Consider the following 27,576-nt stretch of genomic DNA (forward strand, 5'->3'; position numbering starts at 1 on the left):
GGAGAGGGGGGGTCCTGTTGTGTGCCAGAGCTGTACAGGGCGGGTACGGTTGTGTGGTGGAGAGATGTAGAGGGGGGGTCCGGTTGTGTGGTGGAGAGATGTAGAGGGGGGTCCGGTTGTGTGGTGGAGAGATGTAGAGGGGGGTCCGGTTGTGTGGTGAAGAGATGTAGAGGGGGGGGTCCGGTTGTGTGGTGGAGAGATGTAGAGGGGGGTCCGGTTGTGTGGTGGAGAGATGTAGAGGGGGGGTCCGGTTGTGTGGTGGAGAGATATAGAGGGGGATTCCGGTTGTGTGGTGGAGAGATGTAGAGGGGGGTCCGGTTGTGTGGTGGAGAGAAGTAGAGGGGGTTCCGGTTGTGTGGCGGAGAGATGTAGAGGGGGGTCCGGTTGTGTGGCAGAGCTGTACAGGGCAGGTACGGTTGTGTGGTGGAGAGATGTAGAGGGGGGTCCGGTTGTGTGGTGGAGAGATGTAGATGGGGGTCCGGTTGTGTGGCAGAGCTGTACAGGACGGGTACGGTTGTGTGGCGGAGAGATGTAGAGGGGGGGTCCGGTTGTGTGGTGGAGAGATGTAGAGGGGGGGTCCGGTTGTGTGGTGGAGAGATGTAGAGGGGGGTCCGGTTGTGTGGCAGAGCTGTACAGGGCAGGTATGGTTGTGTGGTGGAGAGATGTAGAGGGGGGGTCCGGTTGTGTGGTGGAGAGATGTAGAGGAGGTCCGGTTGTGTGGCAGAGCTTTACAGGACGGGTATGGTTGTGTGGTGGAGAGATGTAGAGGGGGGGTCCGGTTGTGTGGTGGAGAGATGTAGAGGGGGGTCCGGTTGCGTGGTGGAGAGATGTAGAGGGGGGGTCCGGTTGTGTGGTGGAGAAATGTAGAGGGGGGGTCCGGTTGTGTGGTGGAGAGATGTAAGAGGGGGGGTCCGGTTGTGTGGTGGAGAGATGTACAGGGGGGTCCGGTTGTGTGGTGGAGAGATGTAGAGGGGGGGTCCGGTTGTGTGGTGGAGAGATGTAGAGGGGGGGTCCGGTTGTGTGGTGGAGAGATGTAGAGGGGGGGTCCGGTTGTGTGGTGGAGAGATGTAGAGGGGGGGTCCGGTTGGTGGTGGAGAGATGTAGAGGGGGGTCCGGTTGTGTGGCAGAGCTGTACAGGGCGGGTACGGTTGTGTGGTGGAGAGATGTAGAGGGGGGGTCCGGTTGTGTGGTGGAGAGATGTAGAGGGGGGGTCCGGTTGTGTGGTGGAGAGATGTAGAGGGGGTCCGGTTGTGTGGTGGAGAGATGTAGAGGGGGGGTCCGGTTGTGTGGTGGAGAGATGTAGAGGGGGGCCCGGTTGTGTGGTGAAGAGATGTAGAGGTGGGGGCCCGGTTGTGTGGTGGAGAGATGTAGAGGGGGGGTCCGGTTGTGTGGTGGAGAGATGTAGAGGGGGGATCCTGTTGTGTGGTGGAGAGATGTTGAGGGGGGGTCCGGTTGTGTGGTGGAGAGATGTAGAGGGGGGGTCTGGTTGTGTGGTGGAGAGATGTAGAGGGGGGTCCGGTTGTGTGGTGGAGAGATGTAGAGGGGGGTCCAGTTGTGTGTTGGAGAGATGTAGAGGGGGGGTCCAGTTGTGTGGTGGAGAGATGTAGAGGGGGGGTCCGGTTGTGTGGTGGAGAGATGTAGAGGGGGGGGGTCCGGTTGTGTGGTGTAGAGATGTAGAGGAGGGGTCCGGTTGTGTGGTGGAGAGATGTAGATGGGGGGTCCGGTTGTGTGGTGGAGAGATGTAGAGGGGGGGTCCGGCTGTGTGGAGGAGAGATGTAGAAGGGGGGTCCGGTTGTGTGGTGGAGAGATGTAGAGGGGGGTCCGATTGTGTGGTGGAGAGATGTAGAGGGGGGGTCCGGTTGTGTGGCAGAGCTGTACAGGGCGGGTACGGTTGTGTGGTGGAGAGATGTAGAGGGGGGTCCGGTTGTGTGGTGGAGAGATGTAGAGGGGGGGTCCGGTGGTGTGGTGGAGAGATGTAGAGGGGGGTCCGGTTGTGTGGTGGAGAGATGTAGATGGGGGTCCGGTTGTGTGGTGGAGAGATGTAGAGGGGGGGACCGGTTGTGTGGTGGAGAGATGTAGAGGGGGGGTCCGGTTGTGTGGTGGAGAGATGTAGAGGGGGGGTCCGGTTGTGTGGTGGAGAGATGTAGAGGGGGGTCCGGTTGTGTGGCAAAGCTGTACAGGGCGGGTACGGTTGTGTGGTGGAGAGATGTAGAGGGGGGGTCCGGTTGTGTGGTGGAGAGATGTAGAGGGGGGGTCCGGGTGTGTGGTGGAGAGATGTAGAGGGGGGGTCCGGTTGTGTGGTGGAGAGATGTAGAGGGGGGGTCCTGTTGTGTGGTGGAGAGATGTAGAGGGGGGTCCGGCTGTGTGGTGGAGAGATGTAGAGGGCGGGTCCGGTTGTGTGGTGGAGAGATGTAGAGGGGGGGTCCGGTTGTGTGGTGGAGAGATGTAGAGGGGTGGTCCGGTTGTGTGGTGGAGAGTTGTAGAGGGGGAGTCCGGTTGTGTGGTGGAGAGATGTAGAGGGTGGGTCCAGTTGTGTGGTGGAGAGATGTAGAGGGGGGTCCGGTTGTGTGGTGGAGAGATGTAGAGGGGGGTCCGGTTGTGTGGCAGAGCTGTACAGGGCGGGTCCGGTTGTGTGGTGGAGAGATGCAGAGGGGGGGTCCGGTTGTGTGGTGGAGAGATGCAGAGGGGGGGTCCGGTTGTGTGGTGGAGAGATGCAGAGGGGGGGTCCGGTTGTGTGGTGGAGAGATGTAGAGGGGGTCCGGTTGTGTGGTAGAGCTGTACAGGGGGGGTACGGTTGTGTGGTGAAGAGATGTAGAGGGGGGGTCCGGTTGTGTGGTGGAGAGATGAAGAGGGGGGTCCGCTTGTGTGGTAGAGAGATGTAGAGGGGGGTCCGGTTGTGTGGCAGAGCTGTACAGGACGAGTACGGTTGTGTGGAGAGATGTAGAGGGGGGGTCCGGTTGTGTGGTGGAGAGATGTAGAGGGCGGGTACGGTTGTGTGGTGGAGAGATGTAGAGGAGGGGCCTGGTTGTGTGGTGGTGAGATGTAGAGTGGGGGGGTCCGGTTGTGTGGTGGAGAGATGTAGAGGGGGGTCCGACTGTGTGGAAGAGCTGTACAGGGCGGGTACGGTTGTCTGGTGGAGAGATGTAGAGGGCGGGTACGGTTGTGTGGTGGAGAGTTGTAGAGGAGGGGTCCGGTTGTGTGGTGGTGAGATGTAGAGTGGGGGGGTCCGGTTGTGTGGTGGAGAGATGTAGAGGGGGGTCCGACTGTGTGGCAGAGCTGTACAGGGCGGGTATGGTTATGTGGTGGAAAGATGTAGAGGGGGGTCCGGTTGTGTGGTGGAGAGATGTAGAGGGGGGGTCCGGTTGTGTGGAGGAGAGATGTAGAGGGGGGTCCGGTTGTGTGATGGAGAGATGTAGAGGGGGGGTCCGGTTGTGTGGTGGAGAGAGGTAGAGGGCGGGTCCGGTTGTGTGGTGGAGAGATGTAGAGGAGGGGTCCGTTTGTGTGGTGGTGAGATGTAGAGTGGGGGTGGCCGGTTGTGTGGTGGAGAGATGTAGAGGACGGGTACGGTTTTGTGGTGGAGAGATGTAGAGGGGGGTCCGGTTGTATGGTGGTGAGATGTAGAGTGGGGGGGTCCGGTTGTGTGGTGGAGAGATGTAGAGGGGGGTCCGGTTGTGTGGCAGAGCTGTACAGGGCGGGTCCGGTTGTGTGGAGGAGAGATGTAGAGGGGGGGTCCGGTTGTGTGGTGGAGAGATGTAGAGGGGGGGTCCGGTTGTGTGGTGGAGAGATGTAGAGGGGGGTCCGGTTATTTGGTGGAGAGATGTAGAGGGCGGGTACGGTTGTGTGGTGGAGAGATGTAGAGGAGGGGTCTGGTTGTGTGGTGGTGAGATTTAGAGTGGGGGGGGTCCAGTTGTGTGGTGGAGAGATGTAGAGGGGGGTCCGGATGTGTGGTGGAGAGATGTAGAGGGGGTGTCCGGTTGTGTGGTGGAGAGATGTAGAGGGGGGGTCCGGTTGTGTGGTGGAGAGATGTAGATGGGGGTCCGGTTGTGTGGCAGAGCTGTACAGGACGGGTACGGTTGTGTGGTGGAGAGATGTAGAGGGGGGTTCGGTTGTGTGGTGGAGCGATGTAGAGGGGGGGTCCGGTTGTGTGGTGGAGAGATGTAGAGGGGGGGTCCGGTAGTGTGGCAGAGCTTTACAGGGCGGGTACGGTTGTGTGGTGGAGAGATGTAGAGGGGGGGTCCGGTTGTGAGGTGGAGAGGGGGGGTCCTGTTGTGTGCCAGAGCTGTACAGGGCGGGTACGGTTGTGTGGTGGAGAGATGTAGAGGGGGGGTCCGGTTGTGTGGTGGAGAGATGTAGAGGGGGGTCCGGTTGTGTGGTGGAGAGATGTAGAGGGGGGTCCGGTTGTGTGGTGAAGAGATGTAGAGGGGGGGGTCCGGTTGTGTGGTGGAGAGATGTAGAGGGGGGTCCGGTTGTGTGGTGGAGAGATGTAGAGGGGGGGTCCGGTTGTGTGGTGGAGAGATATAGAGGGGGATTCCGGTTGTGTGGTGGAGAGATGTAGAGGGGGGTCCGGTTGTGTGGTGGAGAGAAGTAGAGGGGGTTCCGGTTGTGTGGCGGAGAGATGTAGAGGGGGGTCCGGTTGTGTGGCAGAGCTGTACAGGGCAGGTACGGTTGTGTGGTGGAGAGATGTAGAGGGGGGTCCGGTTGTGTGGTGGAGAGATGTAGATGGGGGTCCGGTTGTGTGGCAGAGCTGTACAGGACGGGTACGGTTGTGTGGCGGAGAGATGTAGAGGGGGGGTCCGGTTGTGTGGTGGAGAGATGTAGAGGGGGGGTCCGGTTGTGTGGTGGAGAGATGTAGAGGGGGGTCCGGTTGTGTGGCAGAGCTGTACAGGGCAGGTATGGTTGTGTGGTGGAGAGATGTAGAGGGGGGGTCCTGTTGTGTGGTGGAGAGATGTAGAGGAGGTCCGGTTGTGTGGCAGAGCTTTACAGGACGGGTATGGTTGTGTGGTGGAGAGATGTAGAGGGGGGGTCCGGTTGTGTGGTGGAGAGATGTAGAGGGGGGTCCGGTTGCGTGGTGGAGAGATGTAGAGGGGGGGTCCGGTTGTGTGGTGGAGAAATGTAGAGGGGGGGTCCGGTTGTGTGGTGGAGAGATGTAAGAGGGGGGGTCCGGTTGTGTGGTGGAGAGATGTAGAGGGGGGTCCGGTTGTGTGGTGGAGAGATGTAGAGGGGGGGTCCGGTTGTGTGGTGGAGAGATGTAGAGGGGGGGTCCGGTTGTGTGGTGGAGAGATGTAGAGGGGGGGTCCGGTTGTGTGGTGGAGAGATGTAGAGGGGGGGTCCGGTTGGTGGTGGAGAGATGTAGAGGGGGGTCCGGTTGTGTGGCAGAGCTGTACAGGGCGGGTACGGTTGTGTGGTGGAGAGATGTAGAGGGGGGGTCCGGTTGTGTGGTGGAGAGATGTAGAGGGGGGGTCCGGTTGTGTGGTGGAGAGATGTAGAGGGGGTCCGGTTGTGTGGTGGAGAGATGTAGAGGGGGGGTCCGGTTGTGTGGTGGAGAGATGTAGAGGGGGGCCCGGTTGTGTGGTGAAGAGATGTAGAGGTGGGGGCCCGGTTGTGTGGTGGAGAGATGTAGAGGGGGGGTCCGGTTGTGTGGTGGAGAGATGTAGAGGGGGGGTCCTGTTGTGTGGTGGAGAGATGTTGAGGGGGGGTCCGGTTGTGTGGTGGAGAGATGTAGAGGGGGGGTCTGGTTGTGTGGTGGAGAGATGTAGAGGGGGGTCCGGTTGTGTGGTGGAGAGATGTAGAGGGGGGTCCAGTTGTGTGTTGGAGAGATGTAGAGGGGGGGTCCAGTTGTGTGGTGGAGAGATGTAGAGGGGGGGTCCGGTTGTGTGGTGGAGAGATGTAGAGGGGGGGGGTCCGGTTGTGTGGTGTAGAGATGTAGAGGAGGGGTCCGGTTGTGTGGTGGAGAGATGTAGATGGGGGGTCCGGTTGTGTGGTGGAGAGATGTAGAGGGGGGGTCCGGCTGTGTGGAGGAGAGATGTAGAAGGGGGGTCCGGTTGTGTGGTGGAGAGATGTAGAGGGGGGTCCGATTGTGTGGTGGAGAGATGTAGAGGGGGGGTCCGGTTGTGTGGCAGAGCTGTACAGGGCGGGTACGGTTGTGTGGTGGAGAGATGTAGAGGGGGGTCCGGTTGTGTGGTGGAGAGATGTAGAGGGGGGGTCCGGTGGTGTGGTGGAGAGATGTAGAGGGGGGTCCGGTTGTGTGGTGGAGAGATGTAGATGGGGGTCCGGTTGTGTGGTGGAGAGATGTAGAGGGGGGGACCGGTTGTGTGGTGGAGAGATGTAGAGGGGGGGTCCGGTTGTGTGGTGGAGAGATGTAGAGGGGGGGTCCGGTTGTGTGGTGGAGAGATGTAGAGGGGGGTCCGGTTGTGTGGCAAAGCTGTACAGGGCGGGTACGGTTGTGTGGTGGAGAGATGTAGAGGGGGGGTCCGGTTGTGTGGTGGAGAGATGTAGAGGGGGGGTCCGGGTGTGTGGTGGAGAGATGTAGAGGGGGGGTCCGGTTGTGTGGTGGAGAGATGTAGAGGGGGGGTCCTGTTGTGTGGTGGAGAGATGTAGAGGGGGGTCCGGCTGTGTGGTGGAGAGATGTAGAGGGCGGGTCCGGTTGTGTGGTGGAGAGATGTAGAGGGGGGGTCCGGTTGTGTGGTGGAGAGATGTAGAGGGGTGGTCCGGTTGTGTGGTGGAGAGATGTAGAGGGGGAGTCCGGTTGTGTGGTGGAGAGATGTAGAGGGTGGGTCCAGTTGTGTGGTGGAGAGATGTAGAGGGGGGTCCGGTTGTGTGGTGGAGAGATGTAGAGGGGGGTCCGGTTGTGTGGCAGAGCTGTACAGGGCGGGTCCGGTTGTGTGGTGGAGAGATGCAGAGGGGGGGTCCGGTTGTGTGGTGGAGAGATGCAGAGGGGGGGTCCGGTTGTGTGGTGGAGAGATGCAGAGGGGGGGTCCGGTTGTGTGGTGGAGAGATGTAGAGGGGGTCCGGTTGTGTGGTAGAGCTGTACAGGGGGGGTACGGTTGTGTGGTGAAGAGATGTAGAGGGGGGGTCCGGTTGTGTGGTGGAGAGATGAAGAGGGGGGTCCGCTTGTGTGGTAGAGAGATGTAGAGGGGGGTCCGGTTGTGTGGCAGAGCTGTACAGGACGAGTACGGTTGTGTGGAGAGATGTAGAGGGGGGGTCCGGTTGTGTGGTGGAGAGATGTAGAGGGCGGGTACGGTTGTGTGGTGGAGAGATGTAGAGGAGGGGCCTGGTTGTGTGGTGGTGAGATGTAGAGTGGGGGGGTCCGGTTGTGTGGTGGAGAGATGTAGAGGGGGGTCCGACTGTGTGGAAGAGCTGTACAGGGCGGGTACGGTTGTCTGGTGGAGAGATGTAGAGGGCGGGTACGGTTGTGTGGTGGAGAGTTGTAGAGGAGGGGTCCGGTTGTGTGGTGGTGAGATGTAGAGTGGGGGGGTCCGGTTGTGTGGTGGAGAGATGTAGAGGGGGGTCCGACTGTGTGGCAGAGCTGTACAGGGCGGGTATGGTTATGTGGTGGAAAGATGTAGAGGGGGGTCCGGTTGTGTGGTGGAGAGATGTAGAGGGGGGGTCCGGTTGTGTGGAGGAGAGATGTAGAGGGGGGTCCGGTTGTGTGATGGAGAGATGTAGAGGGGGGGTCCGGTTGTGTGGTGGAGAGAGGTAGAGGGCGGGTCCGGTTGTGTGGTGGAGAGATGTAGAGGAGGGGTCCGTTTGTGTGGTGGTGAGATGTAGAGTGGGGGTGGCCGGTTGTGTGGTGGAGAGATGTAGAGGACGGGTACGGTTTTGTGGTGGAGAGATGTAGAGGGGGGTCCGGTTGTATGGTGGTGAGATGTAGAGTGGGGGGGTCCGGTTGTGTGGTGGAGAGATGTAGAGGGGGGTCCGGTTGTGTGGCAGAGCTGTACAGGGCGGGTCCGGTTGTGTGGAGGAGAGATGTAGAGGGGGGGTCCGGTTGTGTGGTGGAGAGATGTAGAGGGGGGGTCCGGTTGTGTGGTGGAGAGATGTAGAGGGGGGTCCGGTTATTTGGTGGAGAGATGTAGAGGGCGGGTACGGTTGTGTGGTGGAGAGATGTAGAGGAGGGGTCTGGTTGTGTGGTGGTGAGATTTAGAGTGGGGGGGGTCCAGTTGTGTGGTGGAGAGATGTAGAGGGGGGTCCGGATGTGTGGTGGAGAGATGTAGAGGGGGTGTCCGGTTGTGTGGTGGAGAGATGTAGAGGGGGGGTCCGGTTGTGTGGTGGAGAGATGTAGATGGGGGTCCGGTTGTGTGGCAGAGCTGTACAGGACGGGTACGGTTGTGTGGTGGAGAGATGTAGAGGGGGGTTCGGTTGTGTGGTGGAGCGATGTAGAGGGGGGGTCCGGTTGTGTGGTGGAGAGATGTAGAGGGGGGGTCCGGTAGTGTGGCAGAGCTTTACAGGGCGGGTACGGTTGTGTGGTGGAGAGATGTAGAGGGGGGGTCCGGTTGTGAGGTGGAGAGGGGGGGTCCTGTTGTGTGCCAGAGCTGTACAGGGCGGGTACGGTTGTGTGGTGGAGAGATGTAGAGGGGGGGTCCGGTTGTGTGGTGGAGAGATGTAGAGGGGGGTCCGGTTGTGTGGTGGAGAGATGTAGAGGGGGGTCCGGTTGTGTGGTGAAGAGATGTAGAGGGGGGGGTCCGGTTGTGTGGTGGAGAGATGTAGAGGGGGGTCCGGTTGTGTGGTGGAGAGATGTAGAGGGGGGGTCCGGTTGTGTGGTGGAGAGATATAGAGGGGGATTCCGGTTGTGTGGTGGAGAGATGTAGAGGGGGGTCCGGTTGTGTGGTGGAGAGAAGTAGAGGGGGTTCCGGTTGTGTGGCGGAGAGATGTAGAGGGGGGTCCGGTTGTGTGGCAGAGCTGTACAGGGCAGGTACGGTTGTGTGGTGGAGAGATGTAGAGGGGGGTCCGGTTGTGTGGTGGAGAGATGTAGATGGGGGTCCGGTTGTGTGGCAGAGCTGTACAGGACGGGTACGGTTGTGTGGCGGAGAGATGTAGAGGGGGGGTCCGGTTGTGTGGTGGAGAGATGTAGAGGGGGGGTCCGGTTGTGTGGTGGAGAGATGTAGAGGGGGGTCCGGTTGTGTGGCAGAGCTGTACAGGGCAGGTATGGTTGTGTGGTGGAGAGATGTAGAGGGGGGGTCCGGTTGTGTGGTGGAGAGATGTAGAGGAGGTCCGGTTGTGTGGCAGAGCTTTACAGGACGGGTATGGTTGTGTGGTGGAGAGATGTAGAGGGGGGGTCCGGTTGTGTGGTGGAGAGATGTAGAGGGGGGTCCGGTTGCGTGGTGGAGAGATGTAGAGGGGGGGTCCGGTTGTGTGGTGGAGAAATGTAGAGGGGGGGTCCGGTTGTGTGGTGGAGAGATGTAATAGGGGGGGTCCGGTTGTGTGGTGGAGAGATGTAGAGGGGGGTCCGGTTGTGTGGTGGAGAGATGTAGAGGGGGGGTCCGGTTGTGTGGTGGAGAGATGTAGAGGGGGGGTCCGGTTGTGTGGTGGAGAGATGTAGAGGGGGGGTCCGGTTGTGTGGTGGAGAGATGTAGAGGGGGGGTCCGGTTGGTGGTGGAGAGATGTAGAGGGGGGTCCGGTTGTGTGGCAGAGCTGTACAGGGCGGGTACGGTTGTGTGGTGGAGAGATGTAGAGGGGGGGTCCGGTTGTGTGGTGGAGAGATGTAGAGGGGGGGTCCGGTTGTGTGGTGGAGAGATGTAGAGGGGGTCCGGTTGTGTGGTGGAGAGATGTAGAGGGGGGGTCCGGTTGTGTGGTGGAGAGATGTAGAGGGGGGCCCGGTTGTGTGGTGAAGAGATGTAGAGGTGGGGGCCCGGTTGTGTGGTGGAGAGATGTAGAGGGGGGGTCCGGTTGTGTGGTGGAGAGATGTAGAGGGGGGGTCCTGTTGTGTGGTGGAGAGATGTTGAGGGGGGGTCCGGTTGTGTGGTGGAGAGATGTAGAGGGGGGGTCTGGTTGTGTGGTGGAGAGATGTAGAGGGGGGTCCGGTTGTGTGGTGGAGAGATGTAGAGGGGGGTCCAGTTGTGTGTTGGAGAGATGTAGAGGGGGGGTCCAGTTGTGTGGTGGAGAGATGTAGAGGGGGGGTCCGGTTGTGTGGTGGAGAGATGTAGAGGGGGGGGGTCCGGTTGTGTGGTGTAGAGATGTAGAGGAGGGGTCCGGTTGTGTGGTGGAGAGATGTAGATGGGGGGTCCGGTTGTGTGGTGGAGAGATGTAGAGGGGGGGTCCGGCTGTGTGGAGGAGAGATGTAGAAGGGGGGTCCGGTTGTGTGGTGGAGAGATGTAGAGGGGGGTCCGATTGTGTGGTGGAGAGATGTAGAGGGGGGGTCCGGTTGTGTGGCAGAGCTGTACAGGGCGGGTACGGTTGTGTGGTGGAGAGATGTAGAGGGGGGTCCGGTTGTGTGGTGGAGAGATGTAGAGGGGGGGTCCGGTGGTGTGGTGGAGAGATGTAGAGGGGGGTCCGGTTGTGTGGTGGAGAGATGTAGATGGGGGTCCGGTTGTGTGGTGGAGAGATGTAGAGGGGGGGACCGGTTGTGTGGTGGAGAGATGTAGAGGGGGGGTCCGGTTGTGTGGTGGAGAGATGTAGAGGGGGGGTCCGGTTGTGTGGTGGAGAGATGTAGAGGGGGGTCCGGTTGTGTGGCAAAGCTGTACAGGGCGGGTACGGTTGTGTGGTGGAGAGATGTAGAGGGGGGGTCCGGTTGTGTGGTGGAGAGATGTAGAGGGGGGGTCCGGGTGTGTGGTGGAGAGATGTAGAGGGGGGGTCCGGTTGTGTGGTGGAGAGATGTAGAGGGGGGGTCCTGTTGTGTGGTGGAGAGATGTAGAGGGGGGTCCGGCTGTGTGGTGGAGAGATGTAGAGGGCGGGTCCGGTTGTGTGGTGGAGAGATGTAGAGGGGGGGTCCGGTTGTGTGGTGGAGAGATGTAGAGGGGTGGTCCGGTTGTGTGGTGGAGAGATGTAGAGGGGGAGTCCGGTTGTGTGGTGGAGAGATGTAGAGGGTGGGTCCAGTTGTGTGGTGGAGAGATGTAGAGGGGGGTCCGGTTGTGTGGTGGAGAGATGTAGAGGGGGGTCCGGTTGTGTGGCAGAGCTGTACAGGGCGGGTCCGGTTGTGTGGTGGAGAGATGCAGAGGGGGGGTCCGGTTGTGTGGTGGAGAGATGCAGAGGGGGGGTCCGGTTGTGTGGTGGAGAGATGCAGAGGGGGGGTCCGGTTGTGTGGTGGAGAGATGTAGAGGGGGTCCGGTTGTGTGGTAGAGCTGTACAGGGGGGGTACGGTTGTGTGGTGAAGAGATGTAGAGGGGGGGTCCGGTTGTGTGGTGGAGAGATGAAGAGGGGGGTCCGCTTGTGTGGTAGAGAGATGTAGAGGGGGGTCCGGTTGTGTGGCAGAGCTGTACAGGACGAGTACGGTTGTGTGGAGAGATGTAGAGGGGGGGTCCGGTTGTGTGGTGGAGAGATGTAGAGGGCGGGTACGGTTGTGTGGTGGAGAGATGTAGAGGAGGGGCCTGGTTGTGTGGTGGTGAGATGTAGAGTGGGGGGGTCCGGTTGTGTGGTGGAGAGATGTAGAGGGGGGTCCGACTGTGTGGAAGAGCTGTACAGGGCGGGTACGGTTGTCTGGTGGAGAGATGTAGAGGGCGGGTACGGTTGTGTGGTGGAGAGTTGTAGAGGAGGGGTCCGGTTGTGTGGTGGTGAGATGTAGAGTGGGGGGGTCCGGTTGTGTGGTGGAGAGATGTAGAGGGGGGTCCGACTGTGTGGCAGAGCTGTACAGGGCGGGTATGGTTATGTGGTGGAAAGATGTAGAGGGGGGTCCGGTTGTGTGGTGGAGAGATGTAGAGGGGGGGTCCGGTTGTGTGGAGGAGAGATGTAGAGGGGGGTCCGGTTGTGTGATGGAGAGATGTAGAGGGGGGGTCCGGTTGTGTGGTGGAGAGAGGTAGAGGGCGGGTCCGGTTGTGTGGTGGAGAGATGTAGAGGAGGGGTCCGTTTGTGTGGTGGTGAGATGTAGAGTGGGGGTGGCCGGTTGTGTGGTGGAGAGATGTAGAGGACGGGTACGGTTTTGTGGTGGAGAGATGTAGAGGGGGGTCCGGTTGTATGGTGGTGAGATGTAGAGTGGGGGGGTCCGGTTGTGTGGTGGAGAGATGTAGAGGGGGGTCCGGTTGTGTGGCAGAGCTGTACAGGGCGGGTCCGGTTGTGTGGAGGAGAGATGTAGAGGGGGGGTCCGGTTGTGTGGTGGAGAGATGTAGAGGGGGGGTCCGGTTGTGTGGTGGAGAGATGTAGAGGGGGGTCCGGTTATTTGGTGGAGAGATGTAGAGGGCGGGTACGGTTGTGTGGTGGAGAGATGTAGAGGAGGGGTCTGGTTGTGTGGTGGTGAGATTTAGAGTGGGGGGGGTCCAGTTGTGTGGTGGAGAGATGTAGAGGGGGGTCCGGATGTGTGGTGGAGAGATGTAGAGGGGGTGTCCGGTTGTGTGGTGGAGAGATGTAGAGGGGGGGTCCGGTTGTGTGGTGATGAAATGTAGAGGGGGGGTCCGGTTGTGTGGTGGAGAGATGTAGAGGGGAGGGGTCCGGTTGTGTGGCAGAGCTGTACAGGGCGGGTCCGGTTGTGTGGTGGAAAGATGTAAAGGGGGGGTCCGGTTGTGTGGTGGAGAGATGTAGAGGGGGGGTCCGGTTGTGTGGTGGAGAGATGTAGAGGGGGTGTCCGGTTGTGTGGTGGAGAGATGTAGAGGGGGTGTCCGGTTGTGTGGTGGAGAGCTGTACAGGGCGGGTCCGGTTGTGTGGTGGAGAGATGCAGAGGGGGGGTCCGGTTGTGTGGTGGAGAGATGCAGAGGGGGGGGTCCGGTTGTGTGGTGGAGAGATGCAGAGGGGGGGGTCCGGTTGTGTGGTGGAGAGATGCAGAGGGGGGGGTCCGGTTGTGTGGTGGAGAGATGTAGAGGGGGGTCTGGCTGTGTGGTGGAGAGATGTAGAGGGGGGTCCGGTTGTGTGGCAGAGCTGTACAGGGCGGGTACGGTTGTGGTGGAGAGATGTAGAGGGGGGGTCCGGTTGTGTGGGGGAGAGATGTAGAGTGGGGGGTCCGGTTGTGTGGCAGAGCTCTACAGGGTGGGTACGGTTGTGTGGTGGAGAGATGTAGAGTGGGGGTGGTCCGGTTGTGTGGTGGAGAGATATAGAGGGGGGTCCGATTGTGTGGCAGAGCTGTACAGGGCGGGTACGGTTGTGTGGTGGAGAGATGTAGAGGGCGGGTACGGTTTTGTGGTGGAGAGATGTAGAAGGGGGTCCGGTTGTGTGGTGGTGAGATGTAGAGTGGGGGGGTCCGGTTGTGTGGTGGAGAGATGTAGAGGGGGGTCAGTTTGTGTGGCAGAGCTGTACAGGGCGGGTCCAGTTGTGTGGAGGAGAGATGTAGAGGGGGGGTCCGGTTGTGTGGTGGAGAGATGTAGAGGGGGGGTCCGGTTGTGTGGTGGAGAGATGTAGAGGGCGGGTACGGTTGTGTGGTGGAGAGATGTAGAGGAGGGGTCCGGTTGTGTGGTGGTGAGATTTAGAGTAGGGGGGGTCCGGTTGTGTGGTGGAGAGATGTAGAGGGGAGGTACGGTTGTGTGGTGGAGAGATGTAGAGGGGAGGTACGGTTGTGTGGTGGAGAGATGTAGAGGGGGGGTCCGGTTGTGTGGTGGAGAGATGTAGAGGGGGGGTCCGGTTGTGTGGTGGAGAGATGTAGAGGGGGGGTCCGGTTGTGTGGTGGAGAGATGTAGAGGGGGGGTCCGGTTGTGTGGTGGAGAGATGTAGAGGGGAGGTACGGTTGTGTGGTGGAGAGATGTAGAGGGGAGGTACGGTTGTGTGGTGGAGAGATGTAGAGGGCGGGTACGGTTGTGTGGTGGAGAGATGTAGAGGAGGGGTCCGGTTGTGTGGTGGTGAGATTTAGAGTAGGGGGGGTCTGGTTGTGTGGTGGAGAGATGAAGAGGGGGGTCCGATTGTGTGGCAGAGCTGCACAGGGCGGGTACGGTAGTGTGGTGGAGAGATGTAGAGGGGGGTCCGGTTGTGTGGTGGTGAGATGTAGAGTGGGGGGGGCCGGTTGTGTGGTGGAGAGATGTAGAGGGGGGTCCGGTTGTGTGGCAGAGCTGTACAGGGCGGGTCCGGTTGTGTGGAGGAGAGATGCAGAGGGGGGTCCGGTTGTGTGGTGGAGAGATGCATAGGGGGGGTCCGGTTGTGTGGTGGAGAGATGTAGAGGGGGTGTCCGGTTATGTGGTGGAGAGATGTAGAGGGGGTGTCCGGTTATGTGGTGGAGAGATGTAGAGGGGGTGTCCGGTTGTGTGGTGGAGAGATGTAGAGGGGGTGTCCGGTTGTGTGGTGGAGAGATGTGGAGGGGGGGTCCGGTTGTGTGGTGATGAGATGTAGAGGGGGGGTCCGGTTGTGTGGTGGAGAGATGTAGAGGGGAGGTACGGTTGTGTGGATGAGAGATGTAGAGGGGAGGGGTCCGGTTGTGTGGCAGAGCTGTACAGGGCGGGTCCGGTTGTGTGGTGGAAAGATGTAAAGGGGGGGTCCGGTTGTGTGGTGGAGAGTTGTAGAGGGGGGGTCCGGTTGTGTGGTGGAGAGATGTAGAGGGGGTGTCCGGTTGTGTGGTGGAGAGCTGTACAGGGCGGGTCCGGTTGTGTGGTGGAGAGATGCAGAGGGAGGGTCCGGTTGTGTGGTGGAGAGATGCAGAGGGGGGGGTCCGGTTGTGTGGTGGAGAGATGTAGAGGGGGGTCCGGTTGTGTGGTAGAGCTGTACAGGGCGGGTACGGTTGTGTGGTGAAGAGATGTAGAGGGGGGTCCGGTTGTGTGGTGGAGAGATGTAGAGGGGGGTCTGGCTGTGTGGTGGAGAGATGTAGAGGGGGGTCCGGTTGTGTGGCAGAGCTGTACAGGGCGGGTCCGGTTGTGGTGGAGAGATGTAGAGGGGAGGTCCGGTTGTGTGGTGGAGAGATGTAGAGGGGGTGTCCGGTTGTGTGGTGGAGAGATGTAGAGGGGGTGTCCGGTTGTGTGGTGGAGAGCTGTACAGGGCGGGTCCGGTTGTGTGTTGGAGAGATGCAGAGGGGGGGTCCAGTTGTGTGGTGGAGAGATGCAGAGGGGGGGTCCGGTTGTGTGGTGGAGAGATGTAGAGGGGGGTCCAGTTGTGTGGTAGAGCTGTACAGGGCGGGTACGGTTGTGTGGTGAAGAGATGTAGAGGGGGGTCCGGTTGTGTGGTGGAGAGATGTAGAGGGGGGTCTGGCTGTGTGGTGGAGAGATGTAGAGGGGGGTCCGGTTGTGTGGCAGAGCTGTACAGGGCGGGTACGGTTGTGGTGGAGAGATGTAGAGGGGGGGTCCGGTTGCGTGGGGGAGAGATGTAGAGGGGGGGTCCGGTTGTGTGGCAGAGCTGTACAGGGCGGGTCCGGTTGTGTGGTGGAAAGATGTAAAGGGGGGTTCGGTTGTGTGGTGGAAAGATTTAGAGAGGGTCCGGTTGTGTGGCAGAGCTGTACAGGGCGGGTCCGGTTGTATGGTGGAGAGATGCAGAGGGGGGTCCGGTTGTGTGGTGGAGAGGTGCAGAGGGGGGGTCCGGTTGTGTGGTGGAGAGATGTAGAGGGGGGTCTGGTTGTGTGGTAGAGCTGTACAGGGCGGGTACGGTTGTGTGGTGAAGAGATGTAGAGGGGGGTCCGGTTGTGTGGCAGAGCTGTACAGGGCGGGTACGGTTGTGTGGTGGAGAGATGTAGAGGGGGGGTCCGGTTGTGTGGGGGAGAGATGTAGAGGGGAGGTCCGGTTGTGTGGTGGAGAGATGTAGAGGGCGGGTACGGTTGTGTGGTGGAGAGATGTAGAGGAGGGGTCCGGTTGTGTGGTGGTGAGATTTAGAGTAGGGGGGGTCCGGTTGTGTGGTGGAGAGATGAAGAGGGGGGTCCGATTGTGTGGCAGAGCTGTACAGGGCGGGTACGGTTGTGTGGTGGAGAGATGTAGAGAGCGGGCACGGTTGTGTGGTGGAGAGATGTAGAGGGGTCCGGTTGTGTGGTGGTGAGATGTAGAGTGGGGGGGGTCCGGTTGTGTGGTGGAGAGATGTAGAGGGGGTCCGGTTGTGTGGTGGAGAGATGTAGAGAGCGGGTACGGTTGTGTGGTGGAGAGATGTAGAGGGGGGTCCGGTTGTGTGGTGGTGAGATGTAGAGGGGGGGTCCGGTTGTGTGGTGATGAGATGTAGAGGGGGGGTCCGGTTGTGTGGTGGAGAGATGTAGAGGGGAGGTACGGTTGTGTGGATGAGAGATGTAGAGGGGAGGGGTCCGGTTGTGTGGCAGAGCTGTACAGGGCGGGTACGGTTGTGTGGTGGAAAGATGTAAAGGGGGGGTCCGGTTGTGTGGTGGAGAGATGTAGAGGGGGGGTCCGGTTGTGTGGTGGAGAGATGTAGAGGGGGTGTCCGGTTGTGTGGTGGAGAGCTGTACAGGGCGGGTCCGGTTGTGTGGTGGAGAGATGCAGAGGGGGGGTCCGGTTGTGTGGTGGAGAGATGCAGAGGGGGGGTCCGGTTGTGTGGTGGAGAGATGTAGAGGGGGGTCCGGTTGTGTGGTAGAGCTGTACAGGGCGGGTACGGTTGTGTGGTGAAGAGATGTAGAGGGGGGTCCGGTTGTGTGGTGGAGAGATGTAGAGGGGGGTCTGGCTGTGTGGAGAGATGTAGAGGGGGGTCCGGTTGTGTGGCAGAGCTGTACAGGGCGGGTACGGTTGTGGTGGAGAGATGTAGAGGGGGGGTCCGGTTGTGTGGGGGAGAGATGTAGAGGGGGGGTCCGGTTGTGTGGCAGAGCTGTACAGGGCGGGTACGGTTGTGTGGTGGAGAGATGTAGAGTGGGGGTGGTCCGGTTGTGTGGTGGAGAGATATAGAGGGGGGTCCGATTGTGTGGCAGAGCTGTACAGGGCGGGTACGGTTGTGTGGTGGAGAGATGTAGAGGGCGGGTACGGTTTTGTGGTGGAGAGATGTAGAAGGGGGTCCGGTTGTGTGGTGGTGAGATGTAGAGTGGGGGGGTCCGGTTGTGTGGTGGAGAGATGTAGAGGGGGGTCAGTTTGTGTGGCAGAGCTGTACAGGGCGGGTCCAGTTGTGTGGAGGAGAGATGTAGAGGGGGGGTCCGGTTGTATGGTGGAGAGATGTAGAGGGGGGGTCCGGTTGTGTGGTGGAGAGATGTAGAGGGCGGGTACGGTTGTGTGGTGGAGAGATGTAGAGGAGGGGTCCGGTTGTGTGGTGGTGAGATTTAGAGTAGGGGGGGTCCGGTTGTGTGGTGGAGAGATGTAGAGGGGAGGTACGGTTGTGTGGTGGAGAGATGTAGAGGGGAGGTACGGTTGTGTGGTGGAGAGATGTAGAGGGGGGGTCCGGTTGTGTGGTGGAGAGATGTAGAGGGGGGGTCCGGTTGTGTGGTGGAGAGATGTAGAGGGGGGGTCCGGTTGTGTGGTGGAGAGATGTAGAGGGGGTGTCCGGTTGTGTGGTGGAGAGATGTAGAGGGGGTGTCCGGTTGTGTGGTGGAGAGATGTAGAGGGCGGGTACGGTTGTGTGGTGGAGAGATGTAGAGGAGGGGTCCGGTTGTGTGGTGGTGAGATTTAGAGTAGGGGGGGTCTGGTTGTGTGGTGGAGAGATGAAGAGGGGGGTCCGATTGTGTGGCAGAGCTGCACAGGGCGGGTACGGTAGTGTGGTGGAGAGATGTAGAGGGGGGTCCGGTTGTGTGGTGGTGAGATGTAGAGTGGGGGGGGGCGGTTGTGTGGTGGAGAGATGTAGAGGGGGGTCCGGTTGTGTGGCAGAGCTGTACAGGGCGGGTCCGGTTGTGTGGAGGAGAGATGCAGAGGGGGGTCCGGTTGTGTGGTGGAGAGATGCAGAGGGGGGGTCCGGTTGTGTGGTGGAGAGATGTAGAGGGGGTGTCCGGTTATGTGGTGGAGAGATGTAGAGGGGGTGTCCGGTTATGTGGTGGAGAGATGTAGAGGGGGTGTCCGGTTGTGTGGTGGAGAGATGTAGAGGGGTTGTCCGGTTGTGTGGTGGAGAGATGTAGAGGGGGGGTCCGGTTGTGTGGTGATGAGATGTAGAGGGGGGGTCCAGTTGTGTGGTGGAGAGATGTAGAGGGGAGGTACGGTTGTGTGGATGAGAGATGTAGAGGGGAGGGGTCCGGTTGTGTGGCAGAGCTGTACAGGGCGGGTCCAGTTGTGTGGTGGAGAGATACAGAGGGGGGGTCCGGTTGTGTGGTGGAGAGATGCAGAGGGGGGGTCCGGTTGTGTGGTGGAGAGATGTAGAGGGGGGTCCGGTTGTGTGGTAGAGCTGTACAGGGCGGGTACGGTTGTGTGGTGAAGAGATGTAGAGGGGGGTCCGGTTGTGTGGTGGAGATGTAGAGGGGGGTCTGGCTGTGTGGTGGAGAGATGTAGAGGGGGGTCCGGTTGTGTGGTAGAGCTGTACAGGGAGGGTACGGTTGTGTGGTGAAGAGATGTAGAGGGGGGTCCGGTTGTGTGGTGGAGAGATGTAGAGGGGGGTCTGGCTGTGTGGTGGAGAGATGTAGAGGGGGGTCCGGTTGTGTGGCAGAGCTGTACAGTGCGGGTCCGGTTGTGGGGAGAGATGTAGAGGGGAGGTCCGGTTGTGTGGTGGAGAGATGTAGAGGGGGTGTCCGGTTGTGTGGTGGAGAGATGTAGAGGGGGTGTCCGGTTGTGTGGTGGAGAGCTGTACAGGGCGGGTCCGGTTGTGTGGTGGAGAGATGCAGAGGGGGGGTCCGGTTGTGTGGTGGAGAGATGCAGAGGGGGGGTCCGGTTGTGTGGTGGAGAGATATAGAGGGGGGTCCAGTTGTGTGGTAGAGCTGTACAGGGCGGGTACGGTTGTGTGGTGAAGAGATGTAGAGGGGGGTCCGGTTGTGTGGTGGAGAGATGTAGAGGGGGGTCTGGCTGTGTGGTGGAGAGATGTAGAGGGGGGTCCGGTTGTGTGGCAGAGCTGTACAGGGCGGGTACGGTTGTGGTGGAGAGATGTAAAGGGGGGGTCCGGTTGTGTGGGGGAGAGATGTAGAGGGGGGCGTCCGGTTGTGTGGCAGAGCTGTACAGGGCGGGTCCGGTTGTGTGGTGGAAAGATGTAAAGGGGGGGTTCGGTTGTGTGGTGGAAAGATTTAGAGAGGGTCCGGTTGTGTGGCAGAGCTGTACAGGGCGGGTCCGGTTGTATGGTGGAGAGATGCAGAGGGGGGTCCGGTTGTGTGGTGGAGAGATGCAGAGGGGGGGGGTCCGGTTGTGTGGTGGAGAGATGTAGAGGGGGGGTCCGGTTGTGTGGTAGAGCTGTACAGGGCGGGTACGGTTGTGTGGTGAAGAGATGTAGAGGGGGTCTGGTTGTGTGGCAGAGCTGTACAGGGCGGGTACGGTTGTGTGGTGGAGAGATGTAGAGGGGGGGTCCGGTTGTGTGGGGGAGAGATGTAGAGGGGGGGTCCGGTTGTGTGGTGGAGAGATGTAGAGGAGGGGTCCGGTTGTGTGGTGGTGAGATTTAGAGTAGGGGGGGTCCGGTTGTGTGGTGGAGAGATGAAGAGGGGGGTCCGATTGTGTGGCAGAGCTGTACAGGGCGGGTACGGTTGTGTGGTGGAGAGATGTAGAGAGCGGGTACGGTTGTGTGGTGGAGAGATGTAGAGGGGTCCGGTTGTGTGGTGGTGAGATGTAGAGTGGGGGGGTCCGGTTGTGTGGTGGAGAGATGTAGAGGGGGTCCGGTTGTGTGGTGGAGAGATGTAGAGAGCGGGTACGGTTGTGTGGTGGAGAGATGTAGAGGGGGGTCCGGTTGTGTGGTGGTGAGATGTAGAGTGGGGGGGGTCCGGTTGTGTGGTGGAGAGATGTAGAGGGGGGTTCGGTTGTGTGGCAGAGCTGTACAGGGCGGGTCCGGTTGTGTGGAGGAGAGATGCAGAGGGGGGTCCGGTTGTGTGGTGGAGAGATGTAGAGGGGGGGTGTCCGGTTGTGTGGTGGAGAGATGCAGAGGGGGGGTCCGGTTGTGTGGTGGAGAGATGCAGAGGGGGGGTCCGGTTGTGTGGTGGAGAGATGTAGAGGGGGGGTCCGGTTGTGTGGTGGAGAGATGCAGAGGGGGGTCCGGTTGGGTGGTGGAGAGATGTAGAGGGGGGGTCCGGTTGTGTGGTGGAGAGATGCAGAGGGGGGGTCCGGTTGTGTGGTGGAGAGATGTAGAGGGGGTGTCCGGTTGTGTGGTGGAGAGATGTAGAGGGGGTGTCCGGTTGTGTGGTGGAGAGATGTAGAGGGGGTGTCCGGTTGTGTGGTGGAGAGATGTAGAGGGGGGGTCCGGTTGGGTGGTGGAGAGATGTAGAGGGGGGGTCCGGTTGTGTGGTGGAGAGATGCAGAGGGGGGGTCCGGTTGTGTGGTGGAGAGATGTAGAGGGGGTGTCCGGTTGTGTGGTGGAGAGATGTAGAGGGGGTATCCGGTTGTGTGGTGGAGAGATGTAGAGGGGGTGTCCGGTTGTGTGGTGGAGAGATGTAGAGGGGGGGTCCGGTTGTGTGGTGGAGAGATGTAGAGGGGGGGTCCGGTTGTGTGGTGGAGAGATGTAGAGGGGAGGTACGGTTGTGTGGTGGAGAGATGTAGAGGGGGGTCCGGTTGTGTGGTGGAGAGATGTAGAGGGGGGTCCGGTTGTGTGGTGGAGAGATGTAGAGGGGGGGTCCGGTTGTGTGGTGGAGAGATGTAGAGGGGGGTCTGGTTGTGTGGTGGAGAGATGTAGAGGGGGGGTCCGGTTGTGTGGTGGAGAGATGTAGAGGGGGTCCGGTTGTGTGGTGGAGAGATGTAGAGGGGGGTCCGGTTGTGTGGTGGAGAGATGTAGAGGGGGGGTCCGGTTGTGTGGTGGAGAGATGTAGAGGGGGTCCGGTTGTGTGGTGGAGAGATGTAGAGGGGGGTCCGGTTGTGTGGTGGAGAGATGTAGAGGGGGATCTGGTTGTGAGGTGGAGAGATGTAGAGGGGGGGTCCGGTTGTGTGGTGGAGAGATGTAGAGGGGGTCCGGTTGTGTGGTGGAGAGATGTAGAGGGGGGTCCGGTTGTGTGGTGGAGAGATGTAGAGGGGGGTCCGGTTGTGTGGTGGAGAGATGTAGAGGGGGGTCCGGTTGTGTGGTGGAGAGATGTAGAGGGGGGTCCGGTTGTGTGGTGGAGAGATGTAGAGGGGGGGTCCGGTTGTGTGGTGGAGAGATGCAGAGGGGGGTCCGGTTGGGTGGTGGAGAGATGTAGAGGGGGGCTCCGGTTGTGTGGTGGAGAGATGTAGAGGGGGGTCCGGTTGTGTGGTGGAGAGATGTAGAGGGGGGTCCGGTTGTGTGGTGGAGAGATGTAGAGGGGGGTTCGGTTGTGTGGTGGAGAGATGTAGAGGGGGGTTCGGTTGTGTGGCAGAGCTGTACAGGGCGGGTCCGGTTGTGTGGAGAGATGCAGAGGGGGGTCCGGTTGTGTGGTGGAGAGATGTAGAGGGGGGGTGTCCGGTTGTGTGGTGGAGAGATGCAGAGGGGGGGTCCGGTTGTGTGGTGGAGAGATGCAGAGGGGGGGTCCGGTTGTGTGGTGGAGAGATGTAGAGGGGGGGTCCGGTTGTGTGGTGGAGAGATGCAGAGGGGGGTCCGGTTGGGTGGTGGAGAGATGTAGAGGGGGGGTCCGGTTGTGTGGTGGAGAGATGCAGAGGGGGGGTCCGGTTGTGTGGTGGAGAGATGTAGAGGGGGTGTCCGGTTGTGTGGTGGAGAGATGTAGAGGGGGTGTCCGGTTGTGTGGTGGAGAGATGTAGAGGGGGTGTCCGGTTGTGTGGTGGAGAGATGTAGAGGGGGGGTCCGGTTGGGTGGTGGAGAGATGTAGAGGGGGGGTCCGGTTGTGTGGTGGAGAGATGCAGAGGGGGGGTCCGGTTGTGTGGTGGAGAGATGTAGAGGGGGTGTCCGGTTGTGTGGTGGAGAGATGTAGAGGGGGTGTCCGGTTGTGTGGTGGAGAGATGTAGAGGGGGTGTCCGGTTGTGTGGTGGAGAGATGTAGAGGGGGTGTCCGGTTGTGTGGTGGAGAGATGTAGAGGGGGGGTCCGGTTGTGTGGTGGAGAGATGTAGAGGGGAGGTACGGTTGTGTGGTGGAGAGATGTAGAGGGGGGTCCGGTTGTGTGGTGGAGAGATGTAGAGGGGGGTCCGGTTGTGTGGTGGAGAGATGTAGAGGGGGGGTCCGGTTGTGTGGTGGAGAGATGTAGAGGGGGGTCTGGTTGTGTGGTGGAGAGATGTAGAGGGGGGGTCCGGTTGTGTGGTGGAGAGATGTAGAGGGGGTCCGGTTGTGTGGTGGAGAGATGTAGAGGGGGGTCCGGTTGTGTGGTGGAGAGATGTAGAGGGGGGGTCCGGTTGTGTGGTGGAGAGATGTAGAGGGGGTCCGGTTGTGTGGTGGAGAGATGTAGAGGGGGGTCCGGTTGTGTGGTGGAGAGATGTAGAGGGGGGTCCGGTTGTGAGGTGGAGAGATGTAGAGGGGGGGTCCGGTTGTGTGGTGGAGAGATGTAGAGGGGGTCCGGTTGTGTGGTGGAGAGATGTAGAGGGGGGTCCGGTTGTGTGGTGGAGAGATGTAGAGGGGGGTCCGGTTGTGTGGTGGAGAGATGTAGAGGGGGGTCCGGTTGTGTGGTGGAGAGATGTAGAGGGGGGTCCGGTTGTGTGGTGGAGAGATGTAGAGGGGGGGTCCGGTTGTGTGGTGGAGAGATGCAGAGGGGGGGTCCGGTTGTGTGGTGGAGAGATGTAGAGGGGGTGTCCGGTTGTGTGGTGGAGAGATGTAGAGGGGGTGTCCGGTTGTGTGGTGGAGAGATGTAGAGGGGGTGTCCGGTTGTGTGGTGGAGAGATGTAGAGGGGGGGTCCGGTTGGGTGGTGGAGAGATGTAGAGGGGGGGTCCGGTTGTGTGGTGGAGAGATGCAGAGGGGGGGTCCGGTTGTGTGGTGGAGAGATGTAGAGGGGGTGTCCGGTTGTGTGGTGGAGAGATGTAGAGGGGGTGTCCGGTTGTGTGGTGGAGAGATGTAGAGGGGGTGTCCGGTTGTGTGGTGGAGAGATGTAGAGGGGGGGTCCGGTTGTGTGGTGGAGAGATGTAGAGGGGAGGTACGGTTGTGTGGTGGAGAGATGTAGAGGGGGGTCCGGTTGTGTGGTGGAGAGATGTAGAGGGGGGTCCGGTTGTGTGGTGGAGAGATGTAGAGGGGGGGTCCGGTTGTGTGGTGGAGAGATGTAGAGGGGGGTCTGGTTGTGTGGTGGAGAGATGTAGAGGGGGGTCCGGTTGTGTGGTGGAGAGATGTAGAGGGGGTCCGGTTGTGTGGTGGAGAGATGTAGAGGGGGGTCCGGTTGTGTGGTGGAGAGATGTAGAGGGGGGTCCGGTTGTGTGGTGGAGAGATGTAGAGGGGGGGTCCGGTTGTGTGGTGGAGAGATGTAGAGGGGGTCCGGTTGTGTGGTGGAGAGATGTAGAGGGGGGTCCGGTTGTGTGGTGGAGAGATGTAGAGGGGGGTCCGGTTGTGAGGTGGAGAGATGTAGAGGGGGGGTCCGGTTGTGTGGTGGAGAGATGTAGAGGGGGTCCGGTTGTGTGGTGGAGAGATGTAGAGGGGGGTCCGGTTGTGTGGTGGAGAGATGTAGAGGGGGGTCCGGTTGTGTGGTGGAGAGATGTAGAGGGGGGTCCGGTTGTGTGGTGGAGAGATGTAGAGGGGGGTCCGGTTGTGTGGTGGAGAGATGTAGAGGGGGGGTCCGGTTGTGTGGTGGAGAGATGCAGAGGGGGGTCCGGTTGGGTGGTGGAGAGATGTAGAGGGGGGGTCCGGTTGTGTGGTGGAGAGATGTAGAGGGGGGTTCGGTTGTGTGGTGGAGAGATGTAGAGGGGGGTCCGGTTGTGTGGTGGAGAGATGTAGAGGGGGGTCCGGTTGTGTGGTGGAGAGATGTAGAGGGGGGTCCGGTTGTGTGGTGGAGAGATGTAGAGGGGGGGTCCGGTTGTGTGGTGGAGAGATGCAGAGGGGGGTCCGGTTGGGTGGTGGAGAGTGGAGAGATGTAGAGGGGGGTCCGGTTGTGTGGTGGAGAGATGTAGAGGGGGGTCCGGTTGTGTGGTGGAGAGATGTAGAGGGGGGTCCGGTTGTGTGGTGGAGAGATGTAGAGGGGGGGTCCGGTTGTGTGGTGGAGAGATGTAGAGGGGGTCCGGTTGTGTGGTGGAGAGATGTAGAGGGGGGTCCGGTTGTGTGGTGGAGAGATGTAGAGGGGGGTCCGGTTGTGTGGTGGAGAGATGTAGAGGGGGGGTCCGGTTGTGTGGTGGAGAGATGTAGAGGGGGGTCCGGTTGTGTGGTGGAGAGATGTAGAGGGGGGTCCGGTTGTGTGGTGGAGAGATGTAGACGTGACATTTTCAAAACTGTGTTAAAACAAACAAAAAAAAAAATGAAGCCGCATCACTGGGAGTAGAAGCTTCTTATAGAGAACAATGTTATGATCTTGCAGGTGTTTCTCGGGGATTTTAGGAAAGGATTTTTGCAGCTTCTGACCTAAAATATTGCCGCTCTAACCTGCAGCCTGAGGCCACCGCCCTCATAAGCGGGTTAGTTCATGTCCCCCCGCGCTGGTATTTGGTTTATCCCTTGTTTACCCCACCCCGGGTATTTGTTTTTCTCCCCGCCCTTATAGTCGGTTTATCGCTGGCGAACCATCACTCTGGCATCATCGTGCTTTGCAGCACGTCCGCCGCCATTTTTCTGAAGACATTATTTTAGCTCTATATTCGGGTCATAGGTCACAGCAGCATCAGATGACTTCACCTCGTTTTTTTATTTTTCCTTGCCAGAAACAAAAATGGCGACCGGACAGTCGTGAGCCCACTGCGTAACTCGTGCCAGTGTGCCCCTTAAGTAGCCAATAAAGAAATATCGGAGGGCGTGACCTGTTGTAGATGCGAACTCAGCGACAGCAATGAAGTAAGCGGTGAAATTACAAAATGTGTAAATTATTCAGCTCTCTGTATACTGTATACCCCATGTACAGCTGTATTATATTGTATACCCCTATATACAGCTGTATTATACTGTATGACCCTTTATACAGCTATATTATACAGTATACCTCTATATAGAGCATTCTCTATAGTGTATTATACTGTATACCCCTATACACAACTCTCTATATACCCATATATATAGCAGTACATACTGTATACCCCTTTATATAGCTGTATATATACTTTATACTGTACACCTCTATATACAGCTCTATTATAATGTATACTATTTACAGCTCTCTATATACCCCTGTACACAGCTCTCTATATACTGTATACTTCAATACACCGCTGTACATATTCTGTATACCCCTATATCCAGTTGTATTATACTGTATACCCCTATACACAGCTGCATATATACTGTATACCCCTATATACAGCTGTATATATACTGTATACCCCTATATACAGCTATATTATACCGTATACCTCTCTATACTGTATTATACTGTATACCCCTATATACAGCTGTATATATACTGTATACCCCTATATACAGCTGTATTATACTGTATACCCCTATATACAGCTGTATTATACTGTATACCCCTATACACAGCTGCATATATACTGTATACCCCTATATACAGCTGTATATATACTGTATACCCCTATATACAGCTATATTATACCGTATACCTCTCTATACTGTATTATACTGTATACCCCTATATACAGCTGTATATATACTGTATACCCCTATATACAGCTGTATTATACTGTATACCCCTATATACAGCTGTATTATACTGTATACCCCTATACACAGCTGTATATATACTGTATACCCCTATATACAGCTATATTATAACGTATACCTCTCTATACTGTATTATACTGTATACCCCTATATACAGCTGTATTATACTGTATACCCCTATACACAGCTGTATATATACTGTATACCCCTATATACAGCTATATTATAACGTATACCTCTCTATACTGTATTATACTGTATACCCCTATATACAGCTGTATTATACTGTATACCCCTATATACTGCTGTATTATACTGTATACCCCTATATACAGCTATATTATAACGTATACCTCTATACTGTATTATACTGTATACCCCTATATACAGCTGTATATATACTGTATACCCCTATATACAGCTGTATTATACTGTATACCCCTATATACAGCTGTATTATACTGTATACCCCTATATACAGCTGTATTATACTGTATGACCCTTTATACAGCTATATTATACAGTATACCTCTATATAGAGCATTCTCTATAGTGTATTATACTGTATACCCCTATACACAGCTCTCTATATACCCATTTATACCATATATATAGCAGTACATACTGTATACCCCTTTATATAGCTGTATATATACTTTATACTGTACACCTCTATATGCAGCTCTATTATAATGTATACTCCTATTTACAGCTCTCTATATACCCCTGGACACAGCTCTCTATATACTGTATACTTCAATACACCGCTGTACATATACTGTATACCCCTATATACAGTTGTATTATACTGTATACCCCTATACACAGCTGTATATATACTGTATACCCCTATATACAGCTGTATTATACTGTATACCCCTATATACAGCTGTATTATACTGTATACCCCTATATACAGCTGTATTATACTGTATACCCCTTTATATAGCTGTATATATACTTTATACTGTACACCTCTATATGCAGCTCTATTATAATGTATACTCCTATTTACAGCTCTCTATATACCCCTGGACACAGCTCTCTATATACTGTATACTTCAATACACCGCTGTACATATACTGTATACCCCTATATACAGTTGTATTATACTGAATACCCCTATACACAGCTGTATATATACTGTATACCCCTATATACAGCTGTATATATACTGTATACCCCTATATACAGCTGTATATATACTGTATACCCCTATATACAGCTGTATTATACTGTATACCCCATATACCCCTATATACAGCTGTATTATACTGTATATCCCTATACACAGTTGTATATATACTGTATACCCCTATATACAGCTGTATACCCCTATATATAGCTGTATTATACTGTATACCCCTATATACAGCTGTATTTTACTGTATACCCCTATACACAGCTGTATATACAGTGGGGCAAAAAAGTATTTAGTCAGTCAGCAATAGTGCAAGTTCCACCACTTAAAAAGATGAGAGGCGTCTGTAATTTACATCATAGGTAGACCTCAACTATGGGAGACAAACTGAGAAAAAAAAATCCAGAAAATCACATTGTCTGTTTTTTTTTTCATTTTATTTGCATATTATGGTGGAAAATAAGTATTTGGTCAGAAACAAGCAATCAAGATTTCTGGCTCTCACAGACCTGTAACTTCTTCTTTAAGAGTCTCCTCTTTCCTCCACTCATTACCTGTAGTAATGGCACCTGTTTAAACTTGTTATCAGTATAAAAAGACACCTGTGCACACCCTCAAACAGTCTGACTCCAAACTCCACTATGGTGAAGACCAAAGAGCTGTCAAAGGACACCAGAAACAAAATTGTAGCCCTGCGCCAGGCTGGGAAGACTGAATTTGCAATAGCCAACCACCTTGGAGTGAAGAAATCAACTGTGGGAGCAATAATTAGAAAATGGAAGACAT

At 57.5% G+C, this 27,576-nt stretch overlaps 1 protein-coding gene across 6 annotated transcripts in view; it reads left to right on the forward strand.

The window, feature by feature from the left end:
* The window catches only part of ERCC2 (ERCC excision repair 2, TFIIH core complex helicase subunit), a 76,915-nt gene that overhangs the window by 12,401 nt on the left and 36,938 nt on the right, over positions 1 to 27,576 (forward strand). For all 6 annotated transcript variants that reach the window (XM_073561239.1, XM_073561236.1, XM_073561237.1 and 3 more), the window contains one exon: positions 24,736 to 24,865. Coding sequence is in view for 5 of the 6 variants with exons in the window: in XM_073561236.1 (XP_073417337.1) it covers positions 24,861 to 24,865 (5 nt within the window). In the remaining variant the exon portion in view is untranslated. The remainder of the gene's footprint in view (positions 1 to 24,735; positions 24,866 to 27,576) is intronic.

The sequence above is a fragment of the Dendrobates tinctorius genome, unplaced genomic scaffold (genome assembly GCF_039654945.1).
Source record: "Dendrobates tinctorius isolate UK_male_01 unplaced genomic scaffold, ASM3965494v1 ptg000315l, whole genome shotgun sequence".
NCBI lineage: Eukaryota > Metazoa > Chordata > Amphibia > Anura > Dendrobatidae > Dendrobates > Dendrobates tinctorius.